This window comes from Phalaenopsis equestris, unplaced genomic scaffold (genome assembly GCF_001263595.1).
Source record: "Phalaenopsis equestris unplaced genomic scaffold, ASM126359v1 Scaffold000061, whole genome shotgun sequence".
NCBI lineage: Eukaryota > Viridiplantae > Streptophyta > Magnoliopsida > Asparagales > Orchidaceae > Phalaenopsis > Phalaenopsis equestris.
The window spans coordinates 1261170-1280786 of NW_018164503.1; the positions used below are offsets into that span (position 1 = coordinate 1261170).

Sequence of the window (19617 nt, forward strand, 5' to 3'; positions counted from 1 at the left end):
AGACCCAAACGGATGTCATATCTTTCTTAGTTTATTTGATCGAGCCTCACCCTCAAGTCTTGTGTTTATCCCTTGGGGTAGATACAGGATTTGAGGTTGAGTGCTCTTTCATTTAAACTATGGAAAATATGAGGTTAGTTTGATTTCATATTTTTCTAAAATTATATATATATACGTAAATTAAAAAGTCCTTCCGAAGCGGGTGACGGGATTTCGATTCCGGCGACCGACAGCTTCTTACGGGCGACCCCCAAACATTTAAAAAAAAACTCTCTTTTCCCCCTTTTAAGAGCCGACACACTTAGAGACAAAATGCGAAATGAATATATCCGGAATAGGGTTGGAGTAGCTCCAGTGACAAACAAAATTAGAGAGAGTTTGAGTCGTCTTAGATGATCTGTTCACCTTAAACGTGGACCATCTGATTGTCCGATTAGGAGAGTAGATGTTTTAAATTCGACTTATGTTAAGAAAGACAGATGTAGACCTAAAAAAACTTGGCTTATTGTATAAAAAATGATTTTAATTTATTAGAGCTAAATGAAAATATGACACTAAATAGGACGCAATGGAGAAAAAAGGATTCATGTAGCCGACCCCACGTAGTGGGATTAAGACTTTGTTTTTGTTTTTGTTGCTTTTGCTTTATCCCATAGCTCGAAGTTTAAGTTCATAACCCGTCGGTGACTGACATGGGAAAAAGAGTCTCTTTATCCCATAGCTCGAAGTTTAAGTTTATAACCCGTCGGTGACTGACATGGGAAAAAGAGTCTGTTACGACTTGGAAGAAGAAATTCAAGTAAAAAGAAAAGAGGGAAAAAGAGAGAGAGCAAGAAAAACAAGGTTAGGAAGAAAAAAAGATGAGCAGGGATAAAAAATAGGCGGGCAAGAAAGTGAGAATGTTGGCCTAAATTTGGATTCTAGGGTATTTTTTAAATCAATTGATTTCAAATCAAGGTTGCAGATTTTTAAATTTCTATGAGAAAAGATAATAACAAAATTATTTATAAAATAAACTATTTTCAAGGAGTTCATTTTAAATGGGTGCATCATTAGTTGGGTAAGAATTATAAACTTTAATATAAGAAGAAAAAAATCTTCTAATCTTTTACATGCATACTTATATGTAAGATAGACTGATGATTAGGGTTGTAAACAAGCCTAAGCTAGTGAGCTCACTTGGTTTGTGTTCGCCTCGTTCGAAATTAATTCCTTTCAAAATCCTCATGTTATAAATTGCTTGTGAACAACCTTTTCATGCTCGGCTCGATTTACATATTCTTGTTCTTGTTTAGCCCAAAATTGAATCGTTTACATAAATTAGAAAAAATATGTAGGGCATTAGATTCGGATCTGCAACATTCCTATGCAATAAAAAATACAAAACCACACAAGATGTGGTAATTTAAACTTTAATATAATTATATATATACTATATTAATATATAAATAATATAGATAATTTTCTTATGTTGAGCTAAAATGTGTTGAACACAATCAAATAAATGGTTGTTATTGTTCGACTCTTTTATAATTATGGCTTAAAAAAATTATTCATGTTTGACTCGCTTGATTCATGAATGATTCAAGCACAAGCTGTTCACGAACAACGAGCTTTTTTTAGAACCTTACTAATGATTGTGATGTAGTGTAAATATTCATATTTTGAAATTCATTTTTAAAGTTTACTATTCAAGTGCTAATGACCACAAAAATTTTGTTAGTGCAAGATCGCAATTAAATATATTTTGATTATACAAATAATTAATTATTGTTAATATTGTTTAAAAAATATTAGATATTTGTAAATTGTTCATTTAAATATACAATTATTTAGCATTTTAAAATAAATTATATGTCTATTGAAATATTTAATTATGAAAATATATGGAGCTTAAAAAATGCCATTTTATGAAGAGACATGTTCGCGATAATATGATTATAATACCTACACATGTCGAGCAAAAGGATCCCTAATGAGGCAAAAGAGACCCCTATAGAGACATGAGGATTGTCATTATAATTCAATAGTGATAATGATAGGTTCAACCTACTCTATTAAACTTGATGATGTAAACCTCTAGGTTAAGTTATGATGGCTAATAAATTTGATGCATTGAATTAGCTGTGCAATTATATTATCATCTTTTGGTACAAATTTTTAATTATAAATTTTATGTATTCATTGCTATAGTAATATACGCATCACATGTACACATTTTATGATTTTGTCCATTTATAATCAGCATGTATATTATTTACTGTTATTCAATGTTTCATTTCTATATTAAAATTATCTTGTTGAGCCTTATAAGTCATTAGATTGTCATAACCTTTTTCTTTAAGGAAAGAGGAAGAAAGGATTAAGCTAATTTTGTAATGATATCTACTGTAAAATAGAGAAAAAATTTTGTAAATCAAATAATAAAATTTATAATTTTGTTATTCATTTTGGGGTTTTAGATGCCTGTACTTATAATTGAATAATGTTTTTTGGATTGATTCTACTTAAGTTGAAAATTAAATTTATTAACTTTATATAAAATGGTGTAATGTAGTATGCGTTGGTTTAGGTGAATTTATGTGACAGAATCCATGTCTCACTCTATTATAGTGAGTGGGATATCAGAATAGGTGTCGAATAGCTATTAAGTCGGCAAAACCACACCTGTCTCTATAACATCCTGATTGATTGATAAAGAGTGTCATCATGGGACAAGATAGAAAGTTGTATTAAAGTAATTGAATTCTAAACATTAATTACAAAAACTTGATTAAATTTAATATTATTTGAAATAAATTTAATATGATATAATTTCGATAGAGCATTTTTTTTTAAGAAAGCCCAATGGATAGAGCATTTTTTTTTAAAAAAGCCCAATGGCTAATATATTAAAAAAAAAGTAGGATACAGATAGATTGTGTGGGAGAGCCCAAAAAAAGCCCAATGGCTAATATATTAAAAAGAAAGTAGGATACAGATAGATTGTGTGGGAGAACCCAAACATGACACTCTGCCCACACGATAACCACCATATGCAAATGGTTCCACAAAGAGAAAATACAAAAAAATACATGAGAGACCTAAAGAAAAGAAAAATAAAAAAGTGACAAAATCCGGATTATTAAGTAACTAAAGAGCGACCCAATTTTGCCTTGCCTCTGCCTCTGCCACTAGTTCTAGGAAAGGAGCCAACTAATAAATTGGTGAGATGAGTGTCATTATGAGTGTCATTACCAGTAGTAACCAATGTATCATCCACTAAATTCCCGAGCTCGAGTCTTCGTCCATTCTTACCATTCCTCATTTGAAGATTGACTCGTCTGATCAGTGAATTGGTATAAAGTGTGTCGGACACGTGTAGGTTGTTGAACATTAGAAGCAACTACTTGTTGTACAAGCTGATCTTTTATCGGATCAGGGGAGCGGGAGCACTCTCGTGTGTCTTGGCATGCAAGTGGGCTTTCTTCTATAGCAGTGGATGGTATAAACACATTTGGATCTGTACCTGTAGTATGTTGTTCTTCATCAGGAACTTCGGTGTTGGCAAGGGGGGATCGTTAGACAAATCAGACACCAAATCCTGACTTGTGGGAACTTCCTCCACAAATTGAGCAGATATGTCCATAGCAATGGGGTTAGACCCCCCTTGTTTACTTGAGCTTTAACTTTCAAATTTGGATGAATCCTGTACATTTATCAAGTGTATGTCCAAACATCTACAAACATCTTGACAATTGGTTGCCAATATCCGTTGTGAGTTGTGCCCAGCCAGACTTCAGCAATATCAAATAAAGTAATATCTCTTTCCACAATTATTCTGGCCACAACAAAGTAATATCTCTTTCCACAATTATTCTGGCCACAGAAAGCCTGGTTAGGTTAAAGATGGGTATTTCTAGCTTCATAAGATCTCCAAGAATAACTTTAATAGAATAATAAACTTGATGATTAAAGAAATGCAACTTGAGACCAAGTAAACTAATTCAGAGGAGACTCATGATTTGAGTCAAAATCAGGAGACAACTTGAGTAACTTCATTGACTTGCCTGTAATGTTGGGATATTTTTTTAGAGAAAATTCGAGCATAGTCTTCAGCTAGGGTTAACTGAATCAACACATGTCTCCCATCCAAAATTCTCACTTTCCACTTGCCTACAAGTTTGAGATCGCCAACACTTTTTCTGATAACTTACATAAGTGAGTGCCCCCATTGAAATTTCTTAATAAGAGCGAACTTGAATTTCTCAATTACGGTTGAAATTTCTGAATCAGAGAAAAATAGTGTTGCTTTCTCACTCTTCCTATTTATCTTCTTAAGAAAAATGCAATCACTCGTACCATCACGACATTCCTTATAGCTTGAGGGGAAGACAATAGTAGATTCCGCAGCAATAGTAGATTCCGCAAGTTAATTACCCACCACGTGGGCGAAAGAAGCTTTGCCAGGATCAACCGAAGAAGGAAGCGCTATAACAACGACCCTTCAGCCCACAGATGCAAAAGCCAAAATACCCAGAAGGTCCGATCCGATGGAGTGCGACTAGAAGAAGCGCGTCGGGTCGACGAACCCGAGGAAGTGCAGGCGCGTACTGGTCGACACAGCAGAACGTGAACAGTGAGCACAGGCGCAGCTCGATCAGCCCTACAGGAGCACGATCGACCGTCGGGTCGACGAACCCGAGGAAGTGCAGGCGCGTGCGCAGCTCGATCAGCCCTACAGGAGCACGATCGACCCTACAGCGAGCAGGCGCAACACGTTCGGCCCTACAGCAAGCAACGAGCACAGGCGCAACTCGACGAAGCAAACGACGGAACAGAGGAGCGTACTCCCCTTCTATGATTGTGAAATTACAGGTAGCAGAGGCTAGGGTTTCGCCATGAGGGGAAACCCTAGCAGAGCCTCGAAGAAGCAGATGACATTTTAGAAGTTTATGAATATAATCTATGCGAGTGGCAAGACACCATAACCTTAAATTTCATGTTTTACATAATGTAAAAAATATCAAATTGAATATGTAAATAAATATTTTACAATATAATAAATTACAACTACTATGACAAAACAAAAAGTTTGAAGGACCTAATAGCCAGTCAACACATCCAGATAAAGCAATTGAAAAGCTTGAAAATATTGAACCTATTAAAGTTAGTAGACTTAAGAGTTGAAAATAAGTTAGTAAAGACATATCATAGTCATTATGTCAAAAAATATGATGCACCATATACCTAATCACAAAACTCAGTGTATTTTTCCTACAATATAATTAAAATATTACAATTACTTAATTCTTAAAATAAAATATACCGTATAATTAACCTAAAATTTTAAAATTCATAGAAATTAATCTAAACAGAGAAAAATCAAGAAACTTAAAACACTTAATCCCTAAAATAGGGAGAATTTTAAAACATTGAAATTATAATAATTTAATAATTAAAATTCAATAAATAAGATAAATCTAAATTAAATCATAACTAATTCAAATGGATCCCAAATGATGTGAACTTTTTATAGGAGTATTGGCACCCCTTCCTAACTTGCTCAATACTTTTTCATAATTTATAAAATCAATTTGAATTTTAAATAATTTTTAGAATGAAAATAATCATAAAATCCTAAAAAATTCAAATGAAGTCAAAATGCCCAAAATTTTCATGGCCAATTTATCTGATAGTCTTCGAGTTCATAGAATTACCTCATGAATCTTTTATGATATTTTGCGTATTATTTTGAATTTTTATTTTCAAAATAAAATGATAAATCATAATCAAACTAATTAAAGTTTTCAAAAATTCTACAACTTAATCTTAATGGTTTCTTAATTCCTTGAAGGTTTCATATCAATCCTAACCAAAAAAACTAATTGGGTGTTCCACCCACTTAATCAAAAAGAAAATCATTAAAAGTAAAATTCAAATTTAATCAAGAGTTTAACTTAACATTTTCCAAGATCTTATGTCCTAATGCAAACCACCCAACCTTAGAACTCATCTCAATAGCCCTTATGTTTCCTTCACTAACTCATAAGGTAGTTTAGGTGTAGGGCTGTGGGCTGGTCAAGCCCAAGCCTAATTACAAACTAAACCAAATCAAACTTAAACCTAATTCAAATTGAAATTCAATCTAAAAGTTAAAACTTAAACCAACCAAATTAAAACTTAAAACCAAATCAAAATTAAACTAAAATATTCAAATCACTCTAGTCATCTTTAGGATAATGTCTTGCCCTTATCGGTAGGTTGTTCACTCTAGTAGAACCAAAGTGCTATGAACAGGTCAACAATAGGAGATTCTTTAGATCCAAAATACCATGAATAGATCACCCCTTCTCGGTGGGTCCAGCTAGTCATAAAAATCTTGAGAACTTAAGTCTAAAACTCAAATTTAACTGAAACATAAAACCTGAAATTTAACTTATTCGTTCATCAATTGGAATGAAACCACCCTCTTGTAAAATGTATTTCAAATCAAAAGTAAAAAACTTAAAACCTAAAGAAAAGAATAGTCATATCACACTAGATGCACACACATTAGATTAATTGTTATTCCACCAACATAGATTCAAGTTAAGACAATGACAGTTGATTGTGATTGATTGTTTTGATGTGTTGATTGCCCGTTTTAATGAATGTTAGGACATTTGCTTGTGCGTAGACTGAATGTTAGGGCAACTAGTTTCAACAGTTTAATACTTATTTTCTGCAGGAGGTCGTGTTTAGTGGAGAAAACTATTCAAATTAATTAAACTAACATATTTTATTGCAGGTGCTAGCTGACTCATGCTTATGCCCCAAAACAAGGTCTATTCGAGTAGAGGGCTAGCACCTGCTAGTGTTAAACCCACAATATTTGGTATGCTTATTTTGATTGTGCGAGTGCCTTTTCTACTAATCCTTATTTAGTAGGTTTATTTAGGTTTTCCTTTGAGAATTTCAATATAGTTTGTAGTATGAATATATTTAGGGCCTATGAATATATGACGAGCAAGAATGAACCACACCCAGTTGGTGATGCCTCATGAAGACTGGAGAACTCGTACAAAAAAATAATGAAAGGGATGAACTAATAATACAAATTGAAAACAGAACATGAGAAAACCTACAGGCCGACCCTTTGTTTTACGAACGGTTTGTATAAGGGCAAAGCTCATCAAATCTCCTTTTCTTATCTTTGCCTACGATCATGCAATTTTGGTCGGCTTCCCTAGTTGAACTACTGGAAGAGATAGTGAATTGTACCTTAGGTTCTGCTAGGGAACTTTATCATATGGAAATCTAGTCGAGGCATTGGGGTAGAAGCCGTTTGTCCCCTTGACCATATGTGATAGTGATAGGAAATCATGCCACCAGATCTCACCTAAAGTTTCAAGATTTTTGACTGTGCTTACAAGCCTGTTGCACACTCTTCTTCTGCTTAGTGCACACAGACTATGCTTGGCTCTTTATTACAGAGGCCCATTGCTCACAAGAATGTTTAATAAAAGAGGCATTACATGCAATAGCACATGATTCTTATGTGTTTACATCGCTCACATCTAATATTTTATATTTACACACAGCACTCAAATCTTTACTATCATATCAAAAATATCAATATTATCATTTTTTTAAATGAAATATCCCTTTTTATGCATAGATTTAAAGCATCAAAGTGCTACGTATGTGAATATGAAAGTTTAGGTGTGAGATATGTATATACATAAGAATTGTGTGGTAAGTATGCAAATTCTCCTCAATATAAATAACACATAATCATGCAATATTTGAACTTCCTAAACAATGAAAATTGAAATATATTCTGCAATAAAAACAAAAAAACAGAACTAAACCACATTTTAATGCAGGCTATCAGTTCAATTTATCAGTCAACAATTGTATAGTTCACATCCAATGTCATTTCGCTTCTTTTGTTCATAATGTTATTTGAATAATCAGATTAGAATGTAACAGCTTACCTCTGCAGACTCAGCAGTCCCGTCTCCGTCTACATATGAGTATTCAGGCTAAAAAAACAGGAGCTCACTTTACACATGGAAAGGTGAATGGGACAACTAGGATTACAAACTGAAACAAGAGAATCAACCTTTGAGAAACGTACCATCGTATGACATATCTCTGGCAGGTCAACGATAGGAGATTCTTCAGATCCATAGCTGTAACAAAAATGGACAGGCACATCATGCTTTTATTTTAAAATGGTAAACCAATTCTAAAGATGCTTAATGATATGCAAATAATTGGCTTAAGATGATTTGCTGCATATCAGCCCGAAAACGGAAGGAAATTAGTATAAAAACATTCAAGGAAACAAAAGAGGTGTCCCCTTGGTGATTTTTAATAGGATCGAAATGATAAAATAATAGATAAAATTTCATCAAGAACATTTTGTGGACTTATATTGCACCAAATCAATACACATAATCATAAAGTATTCTGTTGTTCAAGAGATGCTAGAGGAATCCGGAAGCAAGTCAGAGGAAAGGCATTGAAAGGAAATTAATATTCTTCAATGGTCGAATAACATGAAATGAACATATAAACACGACAAAAAAACAACTAACCTTTTCTTCTAAAATAGAACATAAAATTGGCAATGCTTGCTTTGTTTTGAAACTGAATTATTAAACCAATTCTAATCAATAAGTGAAAAATGGCCGGATATGCAAATTTTAAAATTGTCATTAAAAAAAAAAAACATATATATTAAAAATTGACAAGATGTACAATGGTTCTTTTTTACTTCAATATGCAAAGTGAAATGATCCCAACTTAGTGGGGTAAAGGCTTTTCTTGTATGCAAAGTGAAATAATGCTTATATTAGCTAGAGCATTCACTATTTGTACATGACATATCATATATGCATTCAATAATGATAAACTTTCATCTATCCAAAAGCAACAAAAAGGAATCAAATATAAAAAAGTGATAAAAGAATATATAAAAATTAAGAATAATTGTGAGATTTAAGTGATAGGATATAGAGACCAAGATGAGGGAGCAACGTGAGATGAGATTGTGTGAAGATGAAATATAAAAACCATTCTCGAAAAGATGCTTATGAATGACAAGTTAACAGCACCAGCAAATGGAAAAGTGCCAAGCTCTAATTAGAAAGAATGAAGAACCAATGAGCAACGACTTAATCACTACAAATGTAATGAAAGGGCATGTGACTGGTTTCCTTGGGTGGCTAATGAGTATAACTATATTCCTCGTGTAAGAATATGTTAAGAATAAAATCTACTTTTATAAATTAGTATACAAATACAGTAGCAAGAACATGGTTAAGTTAAATGTAAAGTGTTCAGGTACGACATCTGTGATTTGCGTTGCCTAGAAAGCTATTCCAACAAAACTCTAGCAAAGAATTACGGAACCAACAAATAAATCCAAAAAAAAGAATTGCATAAAAGCCAGTGGCAGTGCATATTTTAGGCTATTGTTAAATTAAAAAGCAATTGATATTAACAAAAGCATCTACTCTACAATCTTGAACATTAATAGCACTGTCAGATAAAAAAGAGATGCATCATATGATAAAAAAGGTGATAGCCTGCATAGGTGTTTAACATACCAAACAGTGTGTGGAGTGTCATAAGATATTCCATATATATTATAGAAGTCGACACTGTCTGGTAATTTTGCATTGTCAAGCATTTGCCTGGTACCAGCCGCCCACTTAAGGATTGAAAGATTGAAAGGAAGAGCAACCGATTTTCCATTATACGTAAGCTATCAAAAAAAAATTAAGACCAATAAGATATCATTCATATCATTCATTAGAGACCAAAAAGAAAAAAAAAAGAATACAATTAATAAAAATAATGAAGAGAGAGGTAAGTGCGAATAATTAAGCCTAAACACAAGAATTTAAAAAAAAAGTATGTTTAAGCTGAAGAATGTGCTCAGAATCTATTTATTAACCGACCCCAAAATGGAATACAGATCAAAGGGGAGAACATGGAAATCCATCAAGATGCTTTCCAATTCTGAAAATATAACTTCTCATCAACAGCAATTACATATCTGCGTCTAGCTAGAGTCAATGCTCATGCTTGATAATGAAGTTGCAAGACACTAACAAAGAGTGATATCTACTTCAGTCAAGTCAATTGAGAAAACCGATGTAATAACCAACTTTTGAGAAATCGGAGAAAATTTTTTGACGACTTACATTGTACTCCAATTTCCACATCCTTTGGATTTCAATCGAAACAATTTTATAAAATTTTACACAAAAAATCAATTATTTCCTTATAAAGCATTATATGTTAATTATGAATAGATTGGGAGAAATAAAAATTGGAGTTATAAGTTTAATTAACCTAATTAAATATAATAAAATTTTTAATCTTGCATGGTTAGTGTTCACAACGGACTCACGTATTTTATTTCCTCTGTACGGTCGTATAGGGCACAAAAGCTTCGCATTCTTTCCTACCCCTCCCAATCTTCCTGTACTTGGCTCTTGGGTTCGCTCGGCAGAAGCCTCATGTAAGGAGCGATTGCAGCAAGCCCACAGATGGGAGTGACACTTGGTAAGCTGCGACCTACTCCCCTTTTATTCTCCTCTTTTCCTCGATCTTTCTCCCTATTCCTTTCTTGCAGAGGCCACAACTTAAGATTTAGAGCTTCGGGACAAATTCTATAAGAGTGAATCTCTATTTCATGCTATTTGATACATGCTTTTCCTTCCTCGAACTTTCATTTTGAGTTTTGCCTCATTTTCCATGCGCTTTTTCCTTTCGAGTAGCCGTCGAAGGCGTCAATTGTGTGTCAAAAGCGTTTGACGCCTTTTACGAGCCTCCAAAAAGGTTCTAGCACAATATCAGCGTAGGAAAAGTGTGGTTGGAGGTGTTAGAAAGTAAATTTGGCAGGTTTGAAAAAGGATTGTTCGCCGAGAAAGCCGTTTAAGGTAAGTTTGGAAAATCAATGATCTTTTAAGCTAAATTACCTAATGAATGATATAATTAATTTGTTTAAGATTTCAGTTTGGTTATGTGAGATGACGAGTTTGAGTGAAGCATAATTGTCGTAAGTCGACTCTGTTAAAATTATGGTAAAGTAATCCTAAGCTAACAAAATTAATTTGATTAATAGAAATTGTTTAAATTTTAAAAATTTAAATATTATGTTTTATAGTTTAATGAGCTCAATAGAAATGCCACCGTAATCTCCAACTAACTGTAGAAGATTAAGAGTTTAGCGTGACAACTGAGGATAGTGATTTCATTTCTAAATTTCAGTAATATTCTATTTCAGATTGTATGTTTGACTCCATGTATGCTCTAATTTAATCAGATTCTTCATATTATTAAATAGGAAAGAAATGTATGATAAGCATAAAAGGAAAATGTGTGCATGCATGAAAAAAATACATGAGAAGAATGATATTTAGGTAAACATTATATGTAAGATAGACACGTAAAATAAACATGTCAAAAAGATATGCATAATATACATAAAAGATATACATGAGATAGATAGAAGATATCTGCGTGAGATAGATATATAAATGATATGAAAGATATGTTTGATGAATAGTTGTACAACCAAATAAATATGTATATTAGTAGATGCAAAAAGACATTTCATAACAATATATGTATGAAGAATGAAATAGTTTATATGCTCATGCTTGCATGCTCATGCTCAAAAAATAATTTCAGCCTCTAATGATACAGGCAGAGGACACCAGTGTACTAGCGCGAGTAGAGTTTTTCTACCACCCAAACAATTATGATATTTCACTAACTGTTATGCCGACAGGTTAATATCGGTCAGGGATGAGTACACAAGAGTTTACCTTCTCAGATAATTTTGATGTTTACATTGCTAATCATTGTGCCAACAGGATAAAATTAGCCACGGGCCACCCTAGACAATTGGGATGTGTAGATCGCAAACTGTTGTGCCTACAGAAGCAGACAGAGCAATATCAATAAAGGGTATGTCAGGTTTGTTGACACTGATCCTCACAGAGACATGTGTATTAAAATATAAAACAAAAGTAAAGTTAAAGAAAATAATTATAGAAGATTGAATATTTTTATTTAAAAAGAATCATTGATGCATGCAATAGCATATATCAAATTGCTTATAAATATATATATCAAATTACTTATAAAATATGAAAGACTAGAATATTAGTTAAAATTTCTTATAGACGCAAGCATATTGAATTAGTTTCTTTATACTACAGTAGTTTAGAAGTGTAATTACTCCAACGTTATCTTTCGATAACTCTTTATATTACTTTAATATTATTTTTAGGTTTTAAACATTTGAACAAGATGAATAGGAGCAAATATGTATAGAAGACGAAAACAACAGACGAAGTATAAATTTTTACTTACTAATTTTTATTATTTTCTTTAGTTCACTCTTTCATGTATTATTTGAAATTAAATTGTTAGTAAATGAATTAGAATATCAGAGAATCTATTCCACCGTTCAACCGTCCATTCTAGTCTCGAATAACTCTAAGCCACAGGTTAGGTTGTGACAAAAGTGGTATCAAAGCTAATAGGATAAATGGATTTAGTTATAAATCATAAAACTTAAAAAATTTTGATTAAGTCTGATTAACTTATATGGTTGTTATTTCAGAAATATGGTTAATCCGGAGAAAGATGTTAGATATGAGAATGTAGAAATTATTGTACTTCAGAATGTCACATTCAATGCTGGTACATTCTCTGATATGATGAAGGTTGACTCGGGTGATTAAAAATTCTCAATCTCAAGCTAATACTAGTGGATGAGCACCAATGGATAAAACTCTTTCAAGATATGAGAGCACCTTTGTTTTATGAAACAGGAGGGCCAGTGAAATTGAAAATTGGCTATTGAGAGTGTAGAAAATCATAGATGGCAGGCATGTCTTGTCCACCAGAGAGGATAGTTACCCTCGACACTTATGCTTTTGAAGAAAAAGCTGAAAGATTGTGGCAAGTTCAGATGCATGAGAAGTTCGAAGGTAGAACCGACCACTTTGTGCAGTGGGACAAGTTTGTGAAAACCTTCAGAGATTGATTTGTACCACTGTCGGCTAGAAGACAGATGCAAGAAAAAATTATTAGAATGGTGTAAGGAGATCGATCAATTATGTAGTATGAAGCAGAGCTTACTATGTTGTTAAGGTATGAACCCCTATTGATTCCTAATGTAGAGAAGTAATGTCACAGATTTCTTTCTGGACTGAATGATTCAATCAGGCAGGCACTAGTGCCACTCGGGATTGAAGACTTTTCAATACTAGTGGATAGAGCTCGGCCGGTGGAGATTGATTTCCAGTAGACTCAAAAGTGTAGAGATATGCATAAGAGGAAGAGTTAAGAAGAAGTGACAACAACAGTTCATTCAAAAGGAGAGTCTAATGAGAAAAGGATGATGTCCCATACTGATGAAATTATTTGCCAAGTTGGCAGTAGCACTATACAAACTTGTGTTAAGTGTGGGAAGCAGTATCGTGATGAATGTTTACTTGGGTTGAAGGAGTGTTACTTATGGAAACATCCTGAAAATCAGAGGAGAAATTGCCCTAATGTTGTTCAAAGATTTGTATTAGATATTCATTCAGGAAGGGATCCAACTCAGAAAAATTTTTAGGATGGAACTATTTTGAGAAGTGGTCAACAGAGGATGACAAAAGCTAAAACTGTGGCTCATATGGAGCAACTAAGGCAAAACATTTATTCAAGAGTTTATTCCTTCACTTCTTAGGAATCAGAAGAGTTTGTTGCAACTGACGCTGATACATAATTTGATAGATGAATTGTCTTTTGGGTGTTATGTTGGATTTATTAGATTTATAGTTTATCACAAATCTTTTACTTATCACTTGACAAGAAACAAATTTTTGTACTTTTGTTTGAAGTTCATAAATTTCGATGACGAAATTTTATGAGGGAAGATTGTAATAATAAATTTTGATAAATTGGAGAAAAGACTTTGGCGATTTAAATTGAATCCATTTTTTGCATCCCTCGGGTTTCAATCGAAACAAATTTATAAAATTCTATAGGAAAAATCGATTAATTCCATATGAAGTATCATATGTTAATAATGAATAGATTGGGAGAAATAAAAAATAGAAAATAGAAATTTAATTAACCATATTAAACATAATTAAATTTTTAATCTTGCACAGGGCTCAAAAGCTTTGCATTCCCCCCCAGGCGAAAGCTCCAATGAGGAGCTGCGATCGCAGCAAGCCTGCAGACGCAAGCAACACTTGGTAAGACACGGCCTACTCCCCACTCCCTATTTCTTCTCCTATCTTCCCAAGTCTTTCTCCCTGTTCCTTTCTCGCGGGAAGAAAGAGGCGGGTGGAGCTGCGACAATTGCTGCAGTGCAACGCGATCAAGCGAATCATACTACGCCTAGGATGGCCGCAACATAGGATTTAGAGTTCCAAGACAAATTTTGTAAGTGTGAATCCCTATTACATGCTAGTTTAGATATTCCTTCCTTGCACTTTCATTTTGAGTTGTCTCGTTTTCTATGCGTTTTTCCTTTTTGGTAGCCGTCAAAGGAGCCGATTGTTTGCCAAAAGCGTCAAACATCTTTTGTGAGCTTCCAAAAGGGTTCTAGCACAATATTAGCATATCAGAAGTGTGGTTGGATGTGCTAGAAATTAAATTTGACAGTTTTGGGAAAGGATTTATCGCCGAGAAAGCCGTTTAAGGTAAGTTATGGCAAATCAATGAACTTCTAAGATAAATTACCTGATGAACTGATATATTATGAATTTCAATCACGTTTAAGATTTCAGGTTGGCTATGTGAAGCAACGAGTTTGAGTCAAGCATGCAGAAGTTTGTCATAAGTCGACTCCATTAAAATTCAGGCAAAGTAAATCTAAGTTAAGAAAATTAATTCGATTAATAGAAATTATTTAAATATTAAAAATTTAAATATTATGTTTTATAGGTTATTGAGCTCAATAGAAATCAATGTAACCTCCAAGTAGTTGTCGAAGATTAAGAATTTAGCATGGCAACCGATGTGACTGATTTCATTTCTAAATTTTAATAATCTTCTTTTTCTGATGGTATGTTTGATTCTATGTACGCCCTAATTTAATCAAATTCTTCATGTTGTTAGATAGAAAAGATATGCATGATAACCATAACAGAGAAAGATGTGCATATATGAAAGATATGCATGAGATGAATGATATTTAAATAGTCATATAAGATAGACATGTAGGAAATATATGCAAAATATAAGTAAGAGACATTTATGAGTAGATTTAAGAAAGAAATATGGACGAGATAGATATATGAAAAATGTCTGATGAGTAGTTGTACAGCCGAATAAAGGTGCACGTTAGTAGAAGCATAAAAATGTTTCAGAATAATATATGCATTAAAAATGAAATAGCTTATATGTGAATTCTTGCATGTGCATGCTCAGAAGAGGATTTCACCCCCAATAGTACAGGCAAAGAACATCAGTGTACCCGCGCGCGTTGAGTTATTCTACCACCCCAGAAAATCATGATATTTCACTAACTGTTGCGCCGACGGGTTAATATTGGTCAGGGTCGAGTAGACCAGAGCATACCCCCCAAACACTTTCAATGTTTACATTGCTAACCGTTGTGCCGAGGGGAGTCGACGCGAGCCGACAAAGCAATGACGGCCATAGGTTTGTTAGGTTTGTTGACAGTTCTCACGAAATAAATATGTATGTAAAGTATAAAATAAAAATAAAGTTAAAATAAATGCTTATAGAAGATTGAGTATGTTCATTTAGAAAAAATCATTGATGCATGCATTAACATATATCAGATTGCTTATAAGTATATATATCATATTGCTTATAAAATATGAAATACCAGCATACTATATAAAATTTCTTATAGAATCGCATACATATTGAATTCTTCTCCTTTGATTATTGTATGTTAGAATCGTGATAACTCCTGGGTTATCTTTTAATAACTTATTATGTTGCTTTAATATTATTTTTAAGTTTTAAACATTTGAACAAGATGAATAGAAGAGAAACAAATATGTATAGAAGATGAGAACAAATGGAAAGATACAAATTTTTACTTAATAACTTTTATTGCTTTCTTTAGTTGGCTCTCTCATGTATTAATTAAATGTTAAATTGTTAGTAATAAATTTGAAATAATAGAGAAATGATTTCCACTGTCCATCCGTCTGTTCCCGTGTTGGTTAAATCGAAGCCACGGGTCGAATCGTGACAACCGACTTAATCTTGTTTAAGTTGTCGAATAATAGAGAAATGATTTCCACTGTCCATCCGTTCGTTCCCGTGTTGGTTAACTCGAAGCCACGGGTCAAATCGTGACAACCGACTTAATCTTGTTTAAGTTGTCATTTCATGCTTCAATCACAGATACAGTTTAGTGATACAATTATATCTAAATAACCTATCAATATCTGTCTACGTTAATTTCCATTTTATATTTGTCAGGGGTAAGGATGGCATTTGGCATTTTGGCATGCAAGTCATTATCTTATTATTAATGGAGTTAGAACATACATAACTTTATTAATATTATAATAAATGTTATTATTAGCATTATTACTTTAGAAAAAAGCCCTATTTATAATGAGTGAACTATTGTTATTTGGTTGCCCTTCAATTCATTATATTTATTCCCTTATCATAGATATGGGGCCATCTACTAAATAATACACACAAAAATCTTCTTTACACAACTTGATATCTAATGTGCTTAGTCTAAATATATCTGCCCCTCGCCACTCATCACCCGCTTTTGCTCCCTTCTTGAGTTCTAATCTCTCCCACCACCCCTCTTTCTTGAGCCCTCATCCTATCTCCATTGCTCCCTGATTCCACAAAAGCCCATGTCCGACTCATCTATGCTCATTTGTATGTGCTTACTCGCCAAGACTCATGTATTGGCATGCACTTTACCCATGCAAACCTACTCTCACTTGTGCCCATTTCTGCTAACCACACTATGCTCCCGCGCAAGCACACTGAGCCCTACATACCCCACAATCTAGCTTGCAACCTCATCTACTCTCACACTCAAACCATAGCCTTAATTTTTACGTATTAGATTGACCTCCTCGTCCATTATTGTCATAAACATTGCACTTATTAATGCTTCTCAATTACTTAGGGCATGATCCTTTATGAATCTCCCCTTCTCAATACACTAAGGTAGTCTAAGATTCTCAAACCCTCGCTTAATAATGTCATGGTATCTCAATCTCTATTCAATGTCTTAAAATCCACCTCCACCTTCAGTACAACAATCAAATTCAATGATAATAGCCATTTATTACGGTCAAATGCCTTTATCAAGCTTATTGGTTATTATGAACAATTACATCATCTTAATTTATCTACTTTAGGGTATGTTTGGGGCCTCTTATATCGCGCGACATGGCCCCAAACCGCCATTTTCATTTTTTTGGTTCATTTGGAAAACGGGTCGTTGTGGCTTGTTTAATAAATTCGAACAAAATGCAGACTGCAGGATTGACCCCGTGGCCTGCGTTTCGTATATACCACCCACCCGCTTTTTACTACACTGTTGACTTTATTTTTAGTGAGATCTTGGTTTCTTTTGTAGAGCAATCTAGCGTTATGACTTTCCTATTGACAATCCTAAATGAATAGTAATGGAACCCACATTACATTGAACTTCAAACCACTTCTTAACCCATTTTTGCGAAGACCTCACACAAGTGGTCCCAAGCACTCACCAACAAATGGAGGACCCAAAAAATGAGTTCTCATAGGATTTAAAAGACCTTAGGGACACCCTTTTGACCTTGAAATGTCTGCTCACACACATCCACTACACCGCGCACACGAGGTTAAACTTAAATTAGCCTGACCGTCGATGAACACGTCTGGATGACCTCGGATGTCGAAATAGATCGCGCAAGCGCGTCCGAAAAGTCGATTTTACCCAAAAAAGATATTCATATTGCTATGGTTACGCGCACGAGCAAATGACACAAATCGATGCACATAAAGATTTAATTAAAGGAGGCGGGTCCAAGCTCAACCCGGGTTCGATTCAGGTTGCACGGCCCAATTGTACCAAGTAGAGCCAGTAACACGATTCGTAATTTCAAATTTCAAATTTCAAGTAAACCATTTAATCTCACCTTAATTGAATGTAATTAAGTGTTATGATATTCCAATTGAGCCTGCAGCATGAATGTAAATCATTTAATTCACCGCCAAACGTTTCCGACATATAAAATTTGGCTCTCCTCCCCTCTACACCGAGACTCTCGCCTGCTTCGCCTCCCTCCTCGTCAACAGCTTTAGCTGCCTGCGTCTCCTCCTCAGCACCAAAACCCTCTCCCTCGCCCACCTCTCTCTCGCTCGCCTCTCCCTCTTGACACCCGAAACTCTAGCCGGCAGGACATTCTCCTCTAGCCGAACCCATCTTTTTTCCTACAGCCGCTTCTCCCTGTAGCAGATCATATTCATCTCCCCATTTTCCTGTAGACCTCTTCTAATCTCCTTTTCGTTTGGGATCGAGACTTGGGGCTTTTCATTCAGCTTGAAGGAGAAGAACGATAGATAGTTCCAAATCTGGTTTAATTTCTTTGGAGGTGATTTCTTGCTTGGTGTTTGTGTTGCAAGGTGATTTTTTTTGTTTCAGAAATTGGGAGGTGCTGCAGCGGTTTGCTAGGCCGTGTGGTAAGTGCTATAATGATTATTGGTTTGAAATTAGTGTTTAGAACAGGTTCTTTGGCGATTCTGTTTATTTTATTTTATTTTTTTGGCTGATAGCATGCTTGTGGATTTGTTTAAATTGGGTTTTCAGGCTATTATATCAGATGTTTAGGCTTGGCGTCAACGCCTTTGTTTTGAATGCCGGTGATAGGTGGGAGTGGTTTCGATATATGTGTTGAGATATTGAATGCAAAGTAATGTATAAGACCTCTATGAAGGAGTTCTCATGAGTGATCCAGTGGAACGCCTACTTCATCACTGGCGTTTTTGAATCTAGTTGATGGGAGGGACAATTACATACAAGTCGCCTGAAACTTCTTATTTATAAATCTAGCACTAACCTTTATCTATTTTTCAAAGAGGTTTATATACATACCGCACAATTGTTATGTGTTTTTCATATGAAATCTGTATTAGTGATTTATTTTTCTTTATGTTGTGAAGAATCTGAATGCTTTAAATGCAAAATATGAGTGTTTGGTGTGTAAATATATACAGAATCGGATGGAAGGAATATAAAGGCATGTTGGAATTCTTGCTAACCTTGGTTTTATGCAAATTTGAACATTATGCGAGTCAGCTTCATACGAACTTCGAATTTATGCAAGCTTGAAATTCATATGAGCTGGTTTTATGAAAGAGCCATAAATGCTGATTTTGAAGCCGATTAAAAGCGCCCTTTTGGGGCTATTTTGAGCACTGTTTTGGAAACATTAAAAGCATTGTTTTGTTGGCTGATTTGGAGCATTATAAATCACTGTTTTGGGATGCTTTTGTTGGCTGATTTTTAGCACTATAAATCATTGCTTTGGGTTGCTTTTGTTGGCTGATTTGGAGCAATTTATGCACTGTTTTTTGGGTGCTTTGTTGGCTGATTTTGAGCATTATAAATCACTGTTTTTG

General features: G+C 34.2%; 1 protein-coding gene across 1 annotated transcript in view; it reads right to left on the reverse strand.

Moving 5' to 3' along the window:
- The window catches only part of LOC110019541 (phospholipase A(1) LCAT3), a 78667-nt gene that overhangs the window by 12786 nt on the left and 46264 nt on the right, over window positions 1–19617 (reverse strand). The window contains exons 8-10 of the mRNA XM_020717239.1: window positions 9579–9736; window positions 8102–8156; window positions 7959–8006 (exon numbers count right to left, since the gene is read on the reverse strand). Of these exons, the coding sequence (XP_020572898.1) occupies window positions 7959–8006; window positions 8102–8156; window positions 9579–9736 (261 nt within the window). The remainder of the gene's footprint in view (window positions 1–7958; window positions 8007–8101; window positions 8157–9578; window positions 9737–19617) is intronic.